General features: G+C 42.6%; 3 protein-coding genes across 4 annotated transcripts in view; 1 reads left to right on the top strand and 2 right to left on the bottom strand.

Annotated features, from left to right (window-relative positions):
- The window catches only part of col26a1 (collagen, type XXVI, alpha 1), a 39,943-nt gene extending 29,750 nt beyond the window's left edge, over positions 1 to 10,193 (bottom strand). Inside the window, exons 1-3 of one of the 2 annotated variants that reach the window (XM_008425796.1) lie at positions 10,163 to 10,193; positions 8,092 to 8,214; positions 6,132 to 6,235 (exon numbers count right to left, since the gene is read on the bottom strand). In XM_008425796.1, the coding sequence (XP_008424018.1) occupies positions 6,132 to 6,235; positions 8,092 to 8,135 (148 nt within the window). In that variant the 5' untranslated portion in view covers positions 8,136 to 8,214; positions 10,163 to 10,193. Of the gene's footprint in view, positions 1 to 6,131; positions 6,236 to 8,091; positions 8,215 to 8,335; positions 9,058 to 10,162 lie in introns of those variants that run through there. The other variant, XM_008425795.2, reaches the window with a different exon arrangement.
- A 5-nt stretch (positions 10,194 to 10,198) lies between these two features.
- Positions 10,199 to 13,634, top strand: srprb (SRP receptor subunit beta). Its single transcript, XM_017308392.1, has 7 exons — positions 10,199 to 10,414; positions 10,668 to 10,762; positions 10,862 to 10,939; positions 11,484 to 11,566; positions 11,764 to 11,900; positions 12,019 to 12,073; positions 12,867 to 13,634. Exons 1-7 carry the CDS (start codon positions 10,297 to 10,299, stop codon positions 13,075 to 13,077), a joined length of 777 nt encoding a protein of 258 aa, XP_017163881.1. The 5' UTR covers positions 10,199 to 10,296; the 3' UTR covers positions 13,078 to 13,634.
- Positions 13,635 to 14,954: 1,320 nt separating this feature from the next.
- Positions 14,955 to 18,723, bottom strand: wdr53 (WD repeat domain 53). The gene is made up of 3 exons (XM_008425794.2): positions 18,271 to 18,723; positions 16,352 to 16,841; positions 14,955 to 15,817 (listed from the first exon to the last, which is right to left on the bottom strand). The coding sequence occupies exons 2-3, from the start codon at positions 16,838 to 16,840 to the stop codon at positions 15,185 to 15,187; spliced, it is 1,122 nt and encodes a 373-aa protein (XP_008424016.1). The 5' UTR covers position 16,841; positions 18,271 to 18,723; the 3' UTR covers positions 14,955 to 15,184.
- Between the last annotated feature and the right edge of the window lie 8 nt (positions 18,724 to 18,731).

Raw genomic sequence — 18,731 nt, 5'->3', positions numbered from 1 at the left:
AACACTTAAACAACACAATATAACTCCAAGTAAATCAAACTTCTGTGAAATCAAACTGTCCACTTAGGAAGCAACACTGATGTCCCCATTGTCAATCAGTGTTGCTTCCTAAGTGGACAGTTTGATTTCACAGAAGTTTGATTTACTTGGAGTTATATTGTGCTGTTAAAGTGTTCCCTTTATTTTTTTGAGCAGTGTATATATGAATGATGCAAGCCAAGAACTTCTAGGTTCTGGACCTCAATAAAATTATGTGTGCATGCCTAGATGGCTCTTCTGCTTTTGTTTCTTATGTTTGGTAAAATAGTCACAGCATTAAGTTGTCTGTGAAAATTAATAAAAATAAATATAATAAGTCACAGACTGTTCCTAGCACTGTGCAATGATTAATACATGAATAATCCTAATGAATTGATAGTAATTAAGAATGATAGTGGATCAAAGGCTACAAACCATTTATACCTCAGCAGGTATGGAAAACCACAAAAGCAAAAATTAAATCATATACCAATCTATTAATCTTTTCATGTTAAATAAATAAAATGTATGATGTTTTATTTAAGTATTTGCCAGCTTGAGTCATGCAGAGCTGATCTGATCATTTCCATAGCATGATCAGAAGCAAGATGTCCAGTGAGCTCACTGATGAGGTCATAGATGACATCGTGTACATCACAGTAGATCAAAGAAGTTCTAATGCTTGAATGCTGGAAAGTCTAAGCATCAGTCAGGATCCAGACGTTTCTTGGAGATTCAGATTTGTGTAGAGCAACAATATTTAGTTTGACGAAGGTGCTTGTTCCCCTGATACTCCCGGTTGGTTGGGGCATTGGATATGTCGTGAATATTGGATTGAAGAAGGTGTGTGATCGTTTCTTTCCAGGGAAGGGTTCCAATGAAGGTTATGATCACAATGATGAGGACGATTTGGTTTGGAAAGGTCTTCCATCCAATGACAAAGAACAAACCGACCCGGCTGGGGAGGTTTGTTCTGAAAAGGCGTTGAATGTCTGTGGGACCTTGAGCTCTATCTCGTCCTCTGTACGAGACAGCAGTACAGAGGATGACGGTAGTGTCTCTGGACAAACCGACCCGGCTGGGGAGGTTTGTTCGAAGACGACGGTACACCGTGAGAGAAAGGGTGAGAGTTCAGTCGCAGAAAAATATAACCCGGCTGGGGAAGATTTGTCTGCGGTTGATCAAGCAGCCAAAGCTGTGGCTGAAGTGACAGCACAAGCTTTGTTTTCGCTGGTTCCATCGCTTTCCTTACAGAAGAGTCCTCTGAAGGGCACTTTCACAGGCGTCTTTGAAATACAAAGTTCCCCAGAGGGGGAACATATTTCAGATGACAACAGAGTTGCTCATTTGTCCAGAAAACCATCTCTAAATGCAAAGATTTCCGTTGCTGTCGAGGTTTCCTGTTCTCCTGAAGTTAACTTAATAGATAGCGTTGGCTCGGATATCCCAGATGCAGGGAGGACAGCAGCTGCAGGACCAGGACAAGTGGAGCTTGTCCTGGACAAGTGGAGCTCATCGGAGAACTTCTTCAAGTTCTCCGATGAGCTCCACAACAGCTGGGTGAACGCTGCTTTCCAGAGTATCCTAAACCTGAGCGTTACCAAGCGGTGTCTCGCTCAGGAAAGGGTTTGTCTGGAGGCATCGACCATCCTGCGCTGTGGGAATCTCATACTCTCAGCTGCCCGACAGTCCGGCAAGCATTTTTGTCAGAAAGACCTTTCCCCAGTTCTGATGGAGCTGAGGGAGAAGAAGCTCCCGTCAGATGTGGGAAARGACTATGACATCAAATGTTTGCTGGAGTCTGTGCTGGTCTGGATGGATTCTTTTGGCGGTGACACAGAGAGGGAGTTGTACAACAAAGACTCCTGCTCCAACTGTGGAACCAGTTCCCTTGAGCTCCTGAACAATGGCCCCCTGGTTGCCCTTCCACCGGCAAATTTTTCAACCAGCATATTTTCACTTTTTAATATCTGGTTGGATTTAGGGTGCCTCTGTTCAGGCTGCAGGTCACCCTGGCAGAAAAAACACTGCCTGGCCGATAACAAGGTGCTGGAGTTTTAAGGTTTTTAGGCATAGGTTGACCAGGAAACACCAAATAGAAGCCGATCAGACCATTGATGTGCCTGTAGAATGTGAGAACGGAGAGGTACCACCTGTCCTCCGTCATTTGTGGGGATCAAAAGCTAACAGACTTAATCCTAACCCTAACCCTATAACCGTGAAGGCAGACAACGAGCATGTCTTCACTGCAGACAGCAACTGCAGTGAAGACTGTCTCAGAACGGTTTCATACATTTATGAGAAATGATCAGACACCAACTGTTACCGTTTCTCCAGCCCAGAAAATGATAAAGGTGCCTTTGGAGAGGAGATAAAAATATAAAATTCAGAAGAAGAAAAAAATCCTAGAAGACCTAATTAGTAACCATTTTGAGGCTGGAGAAATCTGATTGGCACACACAGACTCACACCTAGGGACAATTTGGAGAGGCTAATTAACCTGACGGTCATGTTTTTGGAGTGTGGGAGGAAACCGGAGTACCCGGAGAAAACCCATGCATGCACAGGGAGAACATGCAAACTCCATGCAGAAAGACCGGGGCCAGGAATCGAACCCAGAACCTTCTTGCTGCTGGGCAACAGCTCTACCAACTGCGCCACTGTGCAGCCCCTAGCATGAAATTAATACCTACATTTCTAAGTTTCGCTGAGTTAACGCGGCTATGTATGACATGTAAAAGATTGGTCTTTATGCCCCCCAGCGTTGTATGCCTGCGCGAAATTTCCATACTTCCAATAACATGAATAGTGTATAAGTCGTAAGTCAGTGCTTCACCAGCAATGAACCTCACCGCACGTCACTGATAAATACATATATAAACGGGCTGCACAGTTGGTAGCACTGTTGCAAGAAGGTTCTGGGTTTGATTCCCAGCCTGGGGTCTTTCTGCATGGAGTTTGCATGTTCTCCCTGTGCATGCGTGGGTTCTCTCCGGGTACTCTGGCTTCCTCCCACAGTCCAAAAACATGACTGTCAGGTTAAATGAGTATGTGTGTGCATGGTTGTTTGTCCTGTTTGTCTCTGTGTTGTCCTGCAACAGACTAGTGTTCAGGGTGGCCGTGTTTCCCTCAGCCCACTGGCTGCAATGTTGACACCTTGAGATGCCATGAGACCTAAATTCTGAACATCATGGCATGGATGCATTCCAGTTTTCCATGTCTGGCATATAACCATTAATTTTATCTTTTAAACTGGTTATATTGATCCTGTGTCCAGACAGAGGCATTATCAGTAGCCTAGCATCACGACCTGTTTGTTCTGAAGATCCTGCAGCTTCCACTTCTCTTCCTAACATGGCGCCTCCTCMCCCTGACTCTCATACTGATAGGAGGAACCACAGAGCTCTGTTAAGTTAAAAGCACATCTTCTGAAGTTGGGATATTTTTCCTCCAACAGGTTCCAGWGGAATCACCTCAAACCAGATGTTGGACTGGATTTTATTTCATTTATGTCATTTGTGAATGTTAGAGCCTCATTTTCAACAGTGGAGCTACAAAGGTTGAAAAAGGTTATTATTAAGTCCCATCAATATCAATATTTCCACTAAATAAGAGGCAAAAACAAAAAAAACAAAAAAAAATATATATATATATATATATATGTATATATTGATAGAGGAAAAATCTCTCCGACTCTGAGCTCAAAGCAAGATGCCCAAATTATTTTTTTTAAATACTAGAGAATTCCTGCGACAGACTGGCGACCTGTCCAGGGTGTACCCCGCCTCCCGCCCGAAACGTTGGCTGGAGATGGGCACCAGCACCCCTCCCGACCCCACTGAGGGAAAAAGGGTGCAAGAAAATGGATGGATGGATGGATACTAGAGAATTAATTTAATTTCACATAATTATCGCAGTAAAAGCCATTTGTTTGAATACTTAATGAAACGTATTTACCGTGTTTGATGTTTGTTGTAAATGACGTATACTCACAGACGAACGAAGTAATTAGTCCAAGTTTGTCGTTAATTGAACGTTCAGAAACTACAGCGGCTGTAAAGCGCCCCAGAAAAGGCAAAGGTAAAACTCCAACAGGTGATCAACTCAAAACCACTCGCACCTTTTTATTCTCTCTCTTGATCATTTAAGCACACCCATTGCCATGGCAACCGCCACAAGCCAAGCAGGGACAACAATATTAAAAACATAACATTCAGTCCGTTACAACATTAAGTTTTCAGGATAGGAAATGGGGAAAAAAGCTTTTTATTAACTGATTAAGTCGTGTTTTAGATTGTTCTTGAAAAACTAATCACTCACCGCTGCACAGTGAACCCACTGATTCTTTACAGCAGACAGCAGCTCCCCTCTCTTGCAGGTATTGCGTACCCCCGCTAAATCTTTTAGGGTTACGCAGTACCCAACCGTAACCGCCTACTTTCACCCTTTATTAAGACCCCCAACCAGCACTCATCTACTTCTGGATGTAGTGCAAAAACTTTGCTAATGAGCCAATTCAAAGTCTTGATATTCATAGCATTTTATCCACTTTTGCTGCCGTTTTCATTTATGTTCTTCTTACGGCACAAACATGCTCTAAGTGTCCATAAACGAGCTTTCGGAGCCAGAGCTCAAACATATGAGCACCAACAAGTCTCGTTATGTTCACATATGCCACAAAGAGTTGCTGAGGAGGTGTTTGGTTCACTAACGTCATTCGGGCAACTGTGCAGCTTGCAGCAGCTGCTTGCTGTGGAACAGAAACACTTGACTCTTCTCTTCAGCTCAGTGTTATGTCTGCACTAAGTTTTCCCTCCGCCGCGTCCTCCTTTCCTGTGGTCTCACCCTGACATTTTGACCTCTGCCAGCTCTGCCTCCACCCCTCAGTGTGACATCAGCTTCGATCTTTAACTCCTCCAACCGCGTCTCTCCATATGGAGACAATTACCGCGCCGCGTCGCAGCCGTCGGAGACTGCAAACACATTTCAGCTAAAGTTAAATAAACAGCTGATTACTTCTTCACACTCTTGCGCTGCTTTGGTCTCGGGGGAACCATAATCTATGGTGTTACACACACCTACATTCAGAATATCATCCAGGGGTGAGAAATAATGGTTTGTAATAATCTCTGTTTATCTCATACGTCTCAAAGTGTGTTTCTGCGGTCAAATGTTCACATCCAAAGGCAGCAGTGAATAATCCCCTGAAACAGAACAAGGTGTGGTAATTATGAGCAATATAGGCGAGAGCTGCTTTTTGAGCTAACTGTTAATGTTGGCCGAAGAGGTTCGTGGTTTTCAATGAAAACTGAATTTACGGCACGGCCCCACCAAGCTGATGTCTTTACCCAGCAATTTTAAGAGAAATTGTTCATATAAGCGTGCATTTTAAATTACTCCAACCGACGTAGACGTTTTTTCCTTCTTTCTTTTTACAAGCATCTGTGATATTTAAAACATATTATATGAATCTCCTGCCACAAGCTCTGGCTCTTTTTCCCCCCGGTACTGACCACTGCGGCTCGACCGGCTCTGGGTCTTTTTTTTGAGCCCAACGTCTGCGGTCTGTGGCGTCCATGACCAGAGTGCTCCACTGCAAGAAGCCCTCCGTTTTACAAGCCGCCCGGCCGAGCTTTTCTCATTCCTCCCTATAGCTGTAGGGACCGTGGTGATACTTAGGAAGCAGGCAGAAACTGACTCATCGCTGTAAAAGGGCTAAAATGTGTTTATGTGCACACATAACGAGAGCGAGGCACCGAAAAGAGAAACACTGTGGTTCTAACTTGCAGAGGACAGGAGTCCTTTAAACTGCAAGTTTTTTTTTTTTAGCGGTGCCTCTTCCTGAAAGTAATCAAATGCAGACTCTCTCTCTTAATTCAACCCCACTTTTAAGAGGCCGACTGGTTCAGAGTACAGTGGGGTGATTAGCGAGCTAACCAGATACATACCACCTCACATAAAAAGGGCACTGATGTGGGTAGAGATGCCTGGTGCTGCTAAAAGCCCACAGATGTGTCCAGACTAAACATGTGGTCCTTGAGAAAACTTGTCTCTGATAACTCTGTTCCCAAAGACTGACTTTTAAAAAGAAAAAAAAAAACAACAAAACTCACCTTCGCGACACTCCGGCCCCACAAATCCAGGGCAGCACCTCCACTCCAGAGCCGTGATTTGCTTGTAAGTGATCTTAAACGACGGCTTGATAACGGTTCTGTAGCTGCGCAGAACGAAACGGAAACGGAAACGTTATCGAAGCAGAAAATATGCCAATCTGATTTGTATTTTTGGCACAAATGATTAGAGGGACAAACATTAGGTCTGGATGAAAGGAAAACAACAAGCAAAGATTCAGACTAATTGAGGTTGACACTTTGAGCAGAGATCCAGTGAACTTTAACCTGAGGAACCCGCGGAGAACATTTCCTAAAGGTTCTCTAAAGGTTCTACATTGACCTCCTGGAAACTATGAGGGAAATTTCTGGAGATTAAAACTGTAACATTTAGAGAACCTTCAGGGAATGTTTCCTAAAAATCTCTGAAGGTTGATTTCTGGGAGCTATTAGGGAAGAGAATGTGCTCTAAATGTTCCCTGGGGATTATCCACAACTTTCACAGTGTAACCTTCAGAAAGCGGTTGACCCGTTTTCTAGGACATGAGGGGAAACTTTCATAAAGGTTCCCTGAATGGTACAACTTTTAGAAAACCTTCAGGGAACACTCACTGAGGTTCCCATGTGTCTTAACCTTCAGGGAACCTTCTGGGAATGAACCCTAAAGGTTCTCTTAAGGCTACACAGTGATCACATTTAGGAAACTTTTCCTGACCGATTCAGATTTTTAGAGAACCTTGCGGAAATGCTTCCCAAAAGTTTTCAGAAGGTTAATTTCAACATTGAGATCTAACGAGGAATGTTCTTTTAGAGGTGAAGGTTATATCCAACTTTTACCATGAAAGCTTTAGAAAACCTGGAGTATTATTCACGAAAGATTACCTGAGGACTGTCAACTAATCTTTTAGCAACACAACATTTTGAGAGTCTTTTGTGAACATTACCTGAGGGCTCTCTGAAGGATAGGTTCAACAATGACAATGTGCTTATTCGAGAACTTCAGGGATTGTTCTCCAGGTTTCTTAGAACATATCTATCTTAAGGGATGGTTCCCTACAACTTTAGAGATGCAACATTTAGAATACCTTCAAGGAACACTTAAATGTCCCATGGTGAACATCAACATCTCCCATAATATAACCTGAACATTCAGCAGATGTACCCTAAATGTAACAACTAGGGAACGTTCATGGAACTTTCCTTAAAGGTTCTCTTGATGTTTATTTAAAAACCTGGCAGTAAACAACCAAGAAATATTTTTTAAAGGTTCCTTTTGACTTTAAAAAAAAAACATTTTACAGTTTTTACAGCTTCAAATTAGCTCTGCTGAACTTCCATCCATTTTCTTTACACCCTTGTCCCTTAATGGGGTCAGGAGGGTTGCAGGTGCCTCTCCAGCTAACGTTCCGGGCGAGAGGCGGGGTTCACCCTGGACAGGTCGCCAGTCTGTCGCAGCTCTGCTGAACTTATTACAGTAAATGTAGTTGCATCCTTTAGCGAATGTTCCTGTAACCCCTTCTAAAGGTTGATGAACTGGTTCCTGAATGGTTCTTTAGTCCTACAAAAAACACTGGAAGATAATTTCTCAATGTTCCACCAACCTTGAGCTTGAAAGTTCTCTGAAGGTTTTCTTGTTATGTTGTCGTTTTGTTCATCAGGTGTTGTTGAGAAGCTACTTAATACCTTTTGTGGATACATTTGTAAACAAATTACAAATATAGCTTCAGCTTTTAAGAGAGAATTTGAGAATTTCCACTTTTTTTTTTTTTTATGAAAAACTGCAAATAAAACATATTTTAGGGAAACAACAACCCCAGGCCGTTTTCACACTAAATACGCCCCTGCTTTGCGCAGGACTCCATGATTTTTTTTTTGGTTTTGTTTTTAATAGAAGAAATCCCGAACAGAAAATGCTGCTAAGAGAGGCGGAATTGAGTGAGGGATGCATGTTAAAGAACTCTACCTGATGACTTTGCTGCACGGTCCAGGCCACCGACAGCCCTGCATCACCCTCTGCACTGAGGTTTCAGTCCCATTGTGCACTTTGCAGGGCACTGTCCTGGTAGCAGTGTACTGACACCAGTTCCTAAAATGCAAAGAGAGATGCAGTTCTTACTGATAACAGCTGAAAGACAAAACACAGTACGTCAAGGGAAAAGATGCTGCGATGCGCGTAAATTGCAGCCAGCCCTCCGGAGTGGGCGCACCTAAGTGAGGACCCGGCTCCCGGCGGACCCGTACTGCTGCCCAGTTCGGAGTGGATGCGCTGCCGCTGCAGGGCGATCCCTGGAAAGCGATAAACAAACCCGGTTCCAAGTGAGGGATGCAACAAACCTATCCACACGCACAGCGCGTAGAGGTAACCCAGAGCCATCTTCTTTCTTTGAAATGATCCCTGACGGAGATATCCCACAGAAACAGATTGGTTTTTCAAGTAAATCCCGTTACAGTCTAGAAATGGAAACAGGAAACCCTACAGAGATCCCGATGAAACCATCAGAAGGAGTTTGCCATCTCCTGCTCCCGATTAAAGAAAAAAGAAGAAAAACAACAAGCGTGCCCCCCTTCAAGAGTACGGTATGAATGACACACAACCTCTTCCTATAGAATAACTGGGCTCTCTGACGTTTGACATGGTGCCGAGAGCCGAGGAGTCAAATATCCAGAGAGCGAATAAAAAAGCGCGCCGAAGCTGGAGACGTGCGTCAAAGCGCATCTGGTCTCTATTGAAAACCAAAAACTCCCAAGGCTGATGAGGAATAATTTAAAAAGAGTATCACATTTGGTATGACATTTAGCAATACGTTTGCCTTCGTTATTATATTGATCGGCATGAATACAGACATTGCCAACGAACTAACTGCCTATCTTGTTGATCTAAATATGCCCTGATAGGGTGCTACAGTCAGAATGAGATAATGCAAGCAGAGGAAAAAATATATATTTAAAAAGAAAATTTTGAGGGAAAAAATTAATTAAGAAAACAAAGAATACATTTCGAGAAAAAAATTTTTTTTTAAAAGTGGCCCTTCCGCTGTGCAATTAATTTTTTTTGGGGAAAAAATGCTTTTAGGAATATTTCATGTCATTCGATCAAATACTGTAGGTTAGTTTATGGTGGAAATAAGCTACATTGATAAGATAGTAAATAAGTTCATGGTAATTGTATGACTAAATTCATGCTAAAAATTGTTTGCTTTGGAGTTTAGAGAGTGTTACATATGTGTTATAAACGATCTATGTCACATTATATTTGCAGAACCATAACTGAGTGAGCGCTCCTAACAGCACACTATCTTATTTTTTGGTAACCTTGTCAACAAGAATTTAGTCATTTAGGAGAAAGTAAACGACTCTAGAACAATCGTAATGTACGTCTTGTACTTGGAAAAACCTTCATCTTTGTAGATGTTTATGGCATTTGGAAGACACTTACATGTGTTGTTTTTTCTTTGGTGGATAATAAAATATAGAGCCATGTAATCTTTGAGTGTAGCATTAATGTATATTAGCTAGTAATGTATGTTTTCTCTGTTTTATTTGTTACAAAATCTTTTTGAGTGTAGCATTAAGATGAGTGTATTAGTTATTTTCCCTTTTATTGTATTTCAATTACAAAAATCCATTTATAAATATATTTTGTTAAGAAAAATGCCTTTTACTAGTTGTCTCCTGGCGCATGACGTCACCTGGTGTGAGTTCAGCAGATAGTACTTTATCCTGTTTTAACATATGCTCTCCCTTGTACTAGTTTAATAAGGTTTTAGTTGAGAAAATTTGATTTGGAAAATTTTTCCTCTACCTAAATTTCTTATTTTGTAATTATGTTATTTATTTGTTGTTTTCATTTTAGCATCCATGTTGTGATTAGCTACTCATTACTTGAGTGACCTATTTACGAAATGATTTTTTTCTCTCTCTTACTTGAGTAATATCTTGGACAGTTACCTTTTTTAATTTTGCTAAAGCAAAAAATAACCCGACACAAGTTTTGGCTACTCTACCCATTTCTGCCCATCTAATAATAGTCTCACCAGCAGCTTCGCGGCGCCCCCTGGTGGCCCTTCGCTCTCTCTACAGCCTACAAAGAGAGACGTGTCCCATCTCAGATTAGCTTGAACGGGCTCGCCGATACACTGTAACGGACCTGGAGAAAACGGACGCGGAGATGACAGATAACCCGTTGGAGGCTTACAGCGAGTCCCTTCGGCAGCAGCTGGAGGAGCAGGACCCCGTGGTTCTGGTTGGAGTGATCGTGGCTCTGGCGGTGGTTGTTATCACCTGCGGTAGGAACTTGCAGCGCGCGTTAGCTTGCTAGCTTAGCAGGCTAGCTTTAGCATGTAGCTTAGCGAGTGAAAAACTGTCAGGCAAATATAAAGCTGTCCTCTCAGAAACAACTTATACTATATCTTCAGCATTTTAAACCCGGTTTAAACTGTAGGCTTGTCGTTTAAACAAACACGAACAAGGAAGTCATTCAAACTGCTGCTTTTGCTCACTCACTACCAAACTCACAATTAATTTTCTAATTTATTTCAGTTTTCTTGAAGTACTTTTTAACCAGTAAAACAGTCCGGAGCGCCGTGCTGCTGGTGGGACTGTGTGACTCTGGGAAAACCCTTCTGTTTATCCGGGTGAGCCCTGGCCACGTTGCTCTCAACAGGACATCAAGATAATAATGACAGCTGGGGGCTTCCTTTATTTTAAACTGTGTTGTCTTTATGTCTCACCAGCTGCTGTCAGGGAAGTTCAAGCGCACACAGACGTCTATCACAGACAGCAGCGCTCCATACAAAGCTAAAAACGACAGAGTAAGTCACAGACAGCTGCAACAATGCCTTGCATAAATGTTGACATCATTAAAGTTATCAAAGCCTTTTTTTTAAACTGGATGTTATTTAGGGTATGAGAGTAAAAGGGGCAGGGCAAAAATGCACGCTACACATTTGAGATTTTCCATCCATCCATTTTCTTTACAAGCTTGTCCCTTAGTGGGGTCAGGAGGGTTGCTGGTGCCCATCTCCAGCTAACGTTTCGGGCGGGAGGCGGGATACACCCTGGACAAGTCGCCAGTCTGTCGCAGGGCAACACAGAGACTCAGGACAAACAACCATGCGCACACACACACACACACACACACACTCACACCTAGGGACAACTTGGAGTGGCCAATTAACCTAGAAACCCACATATCCCCTTTGCCCTTAATTTATAGTTGTGTAGTACTCTGTGTTGACCAACTTGGAGTTGGTGGTTATAAAAATCACCAGAAGTGGTGTGATTTGTTTTTTTTTGTCACTGCTTTGTTGTCTTTGTATGTTGACAGTGATCCACAGTTTTCCTCCTTCCTTTCAGAACTGCACCTGGACTCTGATAGACCTGCCAGGACATGACAGTCTGCGGTCTCAGTACCTGGAGAAGTTCAAGTCTGCAGCCAAGTGAGAACCTCCTGTGGCTACGTCTTCACACTTTTCTCCTCATGTTGGGATCATGAAAAATCTGTTAAACCCGTCCAAACCTTGACGTTTAATACGTTACAATTTCTAAAATATTTAAATTTTTAAAATTTAATTCCCCTGCAATTTAAAATCCTGCTGTGATCATCACTGGATTAACTCGCCTGTTGTCTTTCCAGAGCTATCGTGTTTGTGGTGGACAGCGCCATCTTCCAGAAGGAGGTGAGAGATGTGGCCGAGTTCCTCTACATGCTGTTGACGGACCCGGTGGTCTACAGAATCGCTCCAACTCTGCTGGTGGTATGCAACAAACAAGGTGACTCAACATTTTATTTAATTTTATTTGTTTTTACCTACTCTTTATGTGATATCTTATCCTACACCATCTATCTGCAACACAGTGACCTCAATAAATGATCTCTCCTTCTGCGTAGATGTTGCGATGGCAAAATCTGCTAAACTGATTCAGCAGCAGCTGGAGAAGGAACTGTAAGTGTCTATTTTAAAATAAAAACTTCCGCCTTTAATGTTAACAGTCTTGCTGATGACGTTTTAACCTGCTTTTACAAATTCACCATGTCTGCATTGACGCCTTCTAGTATTCACCTGGCTTCATCCTTATTTCTGTATGTAAATAAGACATTATACATAATAAGACATGATGTAATGTCATAAGTATTAGTTCAAATATCTTAGTCATTGAAACAGGCTTTTGCAACAAAAAAAAAAAAAAAATCCAGTGGGGAAAACCTGAGGAGTCGAGGCTCAGTGAAAGGAACTCCTTATGTTTCCATTTACCAAGACCTTTTGGACAGCTTCCTGATTCCTACCCTGTGGTACCATTTTGAAGATACTTTCTCCTTTATCCAACTTGACTTTGCACCAGTTCCTCAGATCAAAGTCCATAAAGATGTGGATGATCAAGTTTGGCAATGAGGAACTACACACAGAGTCCTGGCCTCATGAATTACAGCAGAGACTTCTAATCAGAGCTTCTCGTCCAACGCCAGTGTCTGACCTCAAGAATGAAAGAACAGCAAAATATTCCTGCATGTTGCCACAGCTGCAAAGGGCGGAGCAGCTTTATATTAAACCCTATGGATTAGGATTGGGATGAAGGCAGATGAAGGAAGATACGTTTTGCAACATGAAATGGGTCAACGTCCAGGTCTATTAGAGACCAAAGAATTGCTTGAATTTGACAACCTGTGAATGAACCGCAATCTTTAAACTCAAACTAAAGAGGCATTTTACTAATGAACGCTGCTGTTTTTCCCCGCAGGAACACGCTGAGAGTGACCCGCTCAGCAGCTCTGAGCGCCCAGGACGGCTCTGTAGGCGGCAGCTTGTATCTGGGGAAAAAAGGCAAGGATTTCGAGTTCAGCCAGCTGCCCATGAAGGTGGAGTTCCTGGAGTGCAGCGCCCGCGGCAGCAAGGGCAAGGATGGGGATGGTGACATCGAGAGCCTGGAGAAGAGCCTGGCTAAGCTGTAAATGCCGCAGCTCGACTCACCAGACGCACTTCTGCCTCAACGGGCACGAACCTCAGAAGGGGAACGTCTGCCGTCCTCGATAATCAGAGGAGGGGAGACGAGACGCTTCCCTGGCTCTGTGCAACCTCAGCCTCTTAACTCCACTTAAACATCCACGCACCACAAGAAAGATCTTTCAAACGTGGGAAATCATCCAGACTCACGAGTTTAACAGACATTTGGGTAATTGCGGACATTATGGTTCCTCTGATCAGGCTTGTTCGGCGCAAAGTTTTGCTTCGCCTCTTTGTGAAATCTGTTAGAGCAGACTTTGCTGTTGTATGTCTGCCGTTATTAAAGAGAAAAGCTGTAAACTGCCTTGTGAAAAATAGACGGGTGTGCATTGCGTTTCTTGTTTAACTTGGACTGTTTGCCCTGTTCTTTCCTCGTCGTCCTTATTTTCAGTCTGTCGTTTTGCAGAAGAAATTGCTCAGTTGTTTGAACGTTTAAAGTGAATGTATGCGTTTACTGTTGTTTTGCCTTAGTAAAAAAACTTGTTTGAATGAAAAGTTTGAAAAAGATTCTGTGTGGTTTTGTAAATTGGTAAAGAAAGGGTAAGTATTGAATAGTGTGGTAGTTTATACAAGATTTAAATGTTGGAAGTGTTAAAACTTTTCATTGCGTCATAATCTCACTGAAAATTGAGAAAAATCCGGCCTGGAATCATGAATGCTGTTTTGCACTTTAAATACTTTCTACTTCTTAAAGTTAAAAGTGCCTCAAACTACCAATTAGTGACATGTGTCTTCAAAATAGGAAAGACAAGAGAGCATGTTATTCAAGTAGTTTTGTTTGGAAATGGCAACAGAAAATACCTGTTATTGACAAACAGAGGAATTAAAGATTAAAATACATTTTTGTTTTGACATCTAGAGTCAGAGCAGTAATTGACAAAAAACAGGACAAGAACCCACCTTTATTTTGAAGGATGGTGATGGAGGTAGAAAATTGTCCACGGCTTTTAGAGAACTACAGCACTCAGGTCATCCAGGGGTCATTTGGTCTCAAAATCCATCAGATATCGTCTTTGTGCCAACTTTATCTGGGAGAGATACAAGGAAACATTCCTACCATCTCTAAAGTAAACATGCAGTTTGCTAAACTTTAGCAGATGTGTGCAGATTACATTGAAATTGAATCCGAGCAGCAAACACAGCAGTTGGGTCAGGCCTGAAACAAAAGACCTTATATTTGCTCTTAAACATGGCGGAGGACCTGTAATGGTGACTGTTTCTCACTGTCAACATTGTTTAAAAGTCATTAAGTCAAGTGATCTGAAAGCAAAAAGAAAAGAGTCAGCAGCAGCTCTAAAACCTAATTTTGTTGAAACAAAGGTTTCCTCCTTTCAAAAATTAAGTTAAAGGTTACATTTCTCTCACTGAAACCCTCCTGCAGTCCTCAGAGATGTCCTCCCTGTGTGCGGTCCGCACCTTTATGAGGTTTTTCTTTTGTGTGTGGTTTCGGGTACTGACGGTCTGACGGGACAAGCCCCCCGCTTCTCCGCTGTCTGACGGGTGACATCTTCTGAGCGTCGCGCTGAAACCACAGAAGGGTTAAAAGTAACCAAAGCTAAATTTATTTTTACAGCCTTCTCACCAGGGAGTGCAATATGTGAAGAGGAATATATATATATATATATATATATATATATATATATATTTATAAATAACTTAAACATAAAAATGTGCTGCTTTGAATCAAATATCTGGAACAGCTTTTTTTCCTGCCTTCGTTTTAACATCTGGTGTTATTTTTTATTTCACTCTGTAAAAAGCAGCTGCAGACAACGTTTAATGTAAATTTCTCCAATTCAGATGTGGTCGTTTTACAGTCAATAAAACAATTTTTAAGACATTTATTTCAAGGAGTTTATTTCAAAGGAGCCCACACACATGCAAAAAAGCATAATCCATATTGAAGCCGTATATAAACGTCTGCATCTAGTTTTAATGACACAGAAACAAAATGAAGAGTGACCCGAAAGTCAAAATTTGGAGAAAAAAAAAAGTATTCACCAAATAAAATGTTCATTTCTTTTTTCAACAGAAGAAAAAGTAGCATGGTTGGATCTAAAGCTGAGACAGAGGGTAGACGGTCAGATTGGTGCTCTGATCTGCAACTATCACGCTTGGTTCTCCTTTCAGCACAGCGGGGCACAGCCAGTTCACCTTGTCCCCGTGACTGATGCTCAGTTTGGGTCCAGATGTCGTCTCCTCCTCCGTCGGCGACTCCTGGTCCTTCGCAGCTGCTTCGTCCTCCTCGTCCGCCTTCTGCTTTAATTTCTCCTGCTCTCTTCTCCTCCTGCCGCTCTTACCTTTGCGGCGCTGAGGAGCCTCTGGATTCACCACCGGGTGCTTGCTGAGGTCCCAGAGGGCCACGAGGCCGTCGTTTCCCCCGGTGACCATCCAGTGAGGGTGGGAGAGGAAGCTCATGAAGTGGGCCTGGGAGGCTCCCTGACTGTGAGCCTTGATGGCTCCCTGCTGCTCCAGTTTGGAGCCGCCGCCGATCCGCATCAAGTGGACCCGGCCGTCCTCGGCGGCGCAGCCCAGAACGTTGCCGCAGCCCGACACTGAAACGCAGTGAGCCAGAGGGGGGTTGAAGAGCTGGCCCGGGCGCTGCTGCTGGTCGCCCTCTTCTTCTGCCGCCTCCTGCAGGTTGAGAGTCCACAGTGGGCGGGTCTTCTGCAGACCCCACAGAATCACCTGGAACAGCAAAGTAGACGGATATGAAGGGCTGACCAGCAGAGCGCTATCAAAGTATCTATGACTCCTGAATTTTTTATATTATGCCACATTGTGACAAACGTTTAAACCTGCACTAGGTCTGGGCGATAAATTGACTTTACAGATTAATCAAATTCTCTGTTTTTGAAGATTTCACTTTTGGAAAATGTGGAATTTTCTCGGGTTTCCAGACTGTGGGTTTTAACGAGCGTCTTTCACAGCTTCTATTTATTTTGACTTTGAATTCAGATCAAGTCACAGAAGGAATTATCAAAATAAAAGCCACTTTTTATTAAAATATATTTTCTATAATTTGTATAGAAAATTTAAGCAAAAAAAAGTGAGGGGGAAAAAAAAGGATTGAAATCGAAAATCAAATTTGGTATAAACACCTTGCGATCATGTGCTCGATAAAACACATTAAGTCAGGTGGTTGTAGCACAATAAAGTGTGAAAAGGTCAAGCAGTACAAATACTAGGTGACATTCACACTCTTAAATCTCGTCCGCTCACCTGCATGTCCAGTCCCACGGAGACGAGGTTATTGGGTCTGTGAGGTCGGAAAGCCACGGAGGAGCAGATGTTTGTGTGTCTGCGGAGACTCCGGCACATTTTCCCACCTGGAATCTCGAGTATCCTCACCACCCCAGAGTCGTCGGCCACGGCCACGTTCGAACCAGTCTCGTTCAGAGCTATAGCATTAATCTCCTCCTCCCCTGCACCGCGGAAATCCTCCACCGGGCCCTTGAGGCTCCGGGGGTCGAACACGCTCACCGTGTCTCCGTGCGACACGTACAGGTGGGCTGAGACTGCGGGCGAGAACGCTGCGCTGGTGACGTCCTCCTGTCCAGGGAGAGCCAGACGCCCGACCACGGAGCCCTCTCGAGTCCACACCGTCACCTCACCGCCCTCGGCACCAGAAGCGATCAGGCCCTCTGGGCCCGGAGACGCACCGACACAGAGGATGGAGGAGGAGTGGCCCTCACACCACAGGCTGCCCATACTGACCACATTCAGGAAGGTAAAAACATGAAAAATTTGTTTTAACATCACATGTTACATTTAGACTAAGAAGGTCTGGTAACTAGATGACATATTAACATGGCCTTAGTAAACATTTTAAATATATCAGGCAGTAATAAAATAGATGTACGACGTCATTAAAATTGAAAGCTCAGTGCAGATAAAAAAATATTAGTTTCAAGATAATTCAGCTCTGATTTCTGCTTTTCAAATTTAAATGTGAGAGTAAAATCTTACCTGTGTGATTCATTAAATTTTCTTTGCTTTTCTTTTGTAATTATCATTTTAATACTTCAACATGTAAAATAACTGAAAATGGGAATGCTGTTCTCATGTAACTTCTACAATACAGTTCCAATAACTTGAATGCTCATTAGATATTCCTGTTTGTAGCAATAATTTGTGTAAGTATATTTTCACACACACAAAAAATGTACAGGGATGCATTCTGATTAAATAAAATGCAACAATGAAAAAACACCATAAAAAAATTGTTTTCACTATAAAGAGCAAACAGAAGCAATTTATTTGCCATTTTTAGGCTGTTAATTAAATGGAACATCATACCATTATGTTACACCTTAATGCATTTATTGACCTGACTATAGAACTGACCAGCCTTCTCGTTGATAATTCATTCACAAGAGCAAGAATCATAACAAATCCCCAAACCCAATGTTTCTCTGCCAGGCTTTCTATCCATACTGCCAGACAGATTTAAGGAGAAGTAAATGGATTAGAAGTGCTTCAACAACTGATGCTGCCGTCCAGGACATGCTACTGGTAGAATACTGTCTCTGCTGCACCGACATTGAGGTGTCATGACAGCTCATGACACCATGACTGAAGAGGCCTCAGTCAGAGGCCTCTTCACATTCGTTGCAAAGCTGACTGCTACCAGAGATCCCACCAGAGGCACCCGGATACGAGTATATATATTTTAATGGAACTGAATTTACTTTATTATTATTATTATTCCTATAACTTATTATAAGTGTGTTTATTTTGTTACTTTATGGTTATGTTTTTTTTTTGTTTTGTTTTGTTTGGTCTTGGTGTTATGTTTTATCAAGTGGAGGAACTTTGAACAGCCTTGTTGCTTAAATGCACTATACAAACAAACTTTGCTTGATATTTGTTGAATTGTTACAACAAAAGTGCCGACATATTTGACTGCGCACCAATGCTCCATACCGCACCACAGATGGCCATGCCTTCAACAGATTTCAAAACAAACTGTCTTAGCTATGTCGCTAACTGGTTAGCCTCGACGCTAAAATGCTACTTTTTGCCCCAGTTGACTTCGTGACAGCAGTTAAAAACGTACGCACGTAAAGTTTGAAGCTAGCAGTAGCTCACGCACGCAATGTGGCATTAGCTTGAGCTTCAGTATGTAAGAATTATACTACCTTGGCGAGAAGTCACAACTTTAGCATGTTACCATGTGAAAGGGTAGAGTCGCTCATTTGTGACGTCACAGACAGCGTCAAACCTGAATCCCACAGTTTGGACTGCCAGGAGTTAAAATACACTAAATAATGGGCTCTTTGCACCTAAGGCGCTGACGTCACACCCGCATGCGCGTAGTGCGGCTCATTTCCTTCCGCTTTGAGTGACCATGACCGCAAGGAAAGACAAAATCGTATTTCAAAAACAATCTAAGCAATACCATGAACACTGTTGTGTTCCCCGGTGCACAGCGTCTTCCAAATATAACGGCCGTTTAAGTTTTCATGGATTTCCATGCGATCCTGACTTAAGAAGACGATGGCTAGTAAATATTCGTCGCGACAAATTCAAGCTAACAACACATAGCAAAGTTTGCAGCCTTCACTTCACTCCGGATCAGCTTCTTCAACCTAAAACTGCC

Source organism: Poecilia reticulata, linkage group LG13 (genome assembly GCF_000633615.1).
Source record: "Poecilia reticulata strain Guanapo linkage group LG13, Guppy_female_1.0+MT, whole genome shotgun sequence".
In the NCBI taxonomy this organism is placed as follows: Eukaryota; Metazoa; Chordata; class Actinopteri; order Cyprinodontiformes; family Poeciliidae; genus Poecilia; species Poecilia reticulata.
Note: the sequence above shows the minus strand (reverse complement) of the source record. Positions and strands in the feature narration are given on the sequence as shown.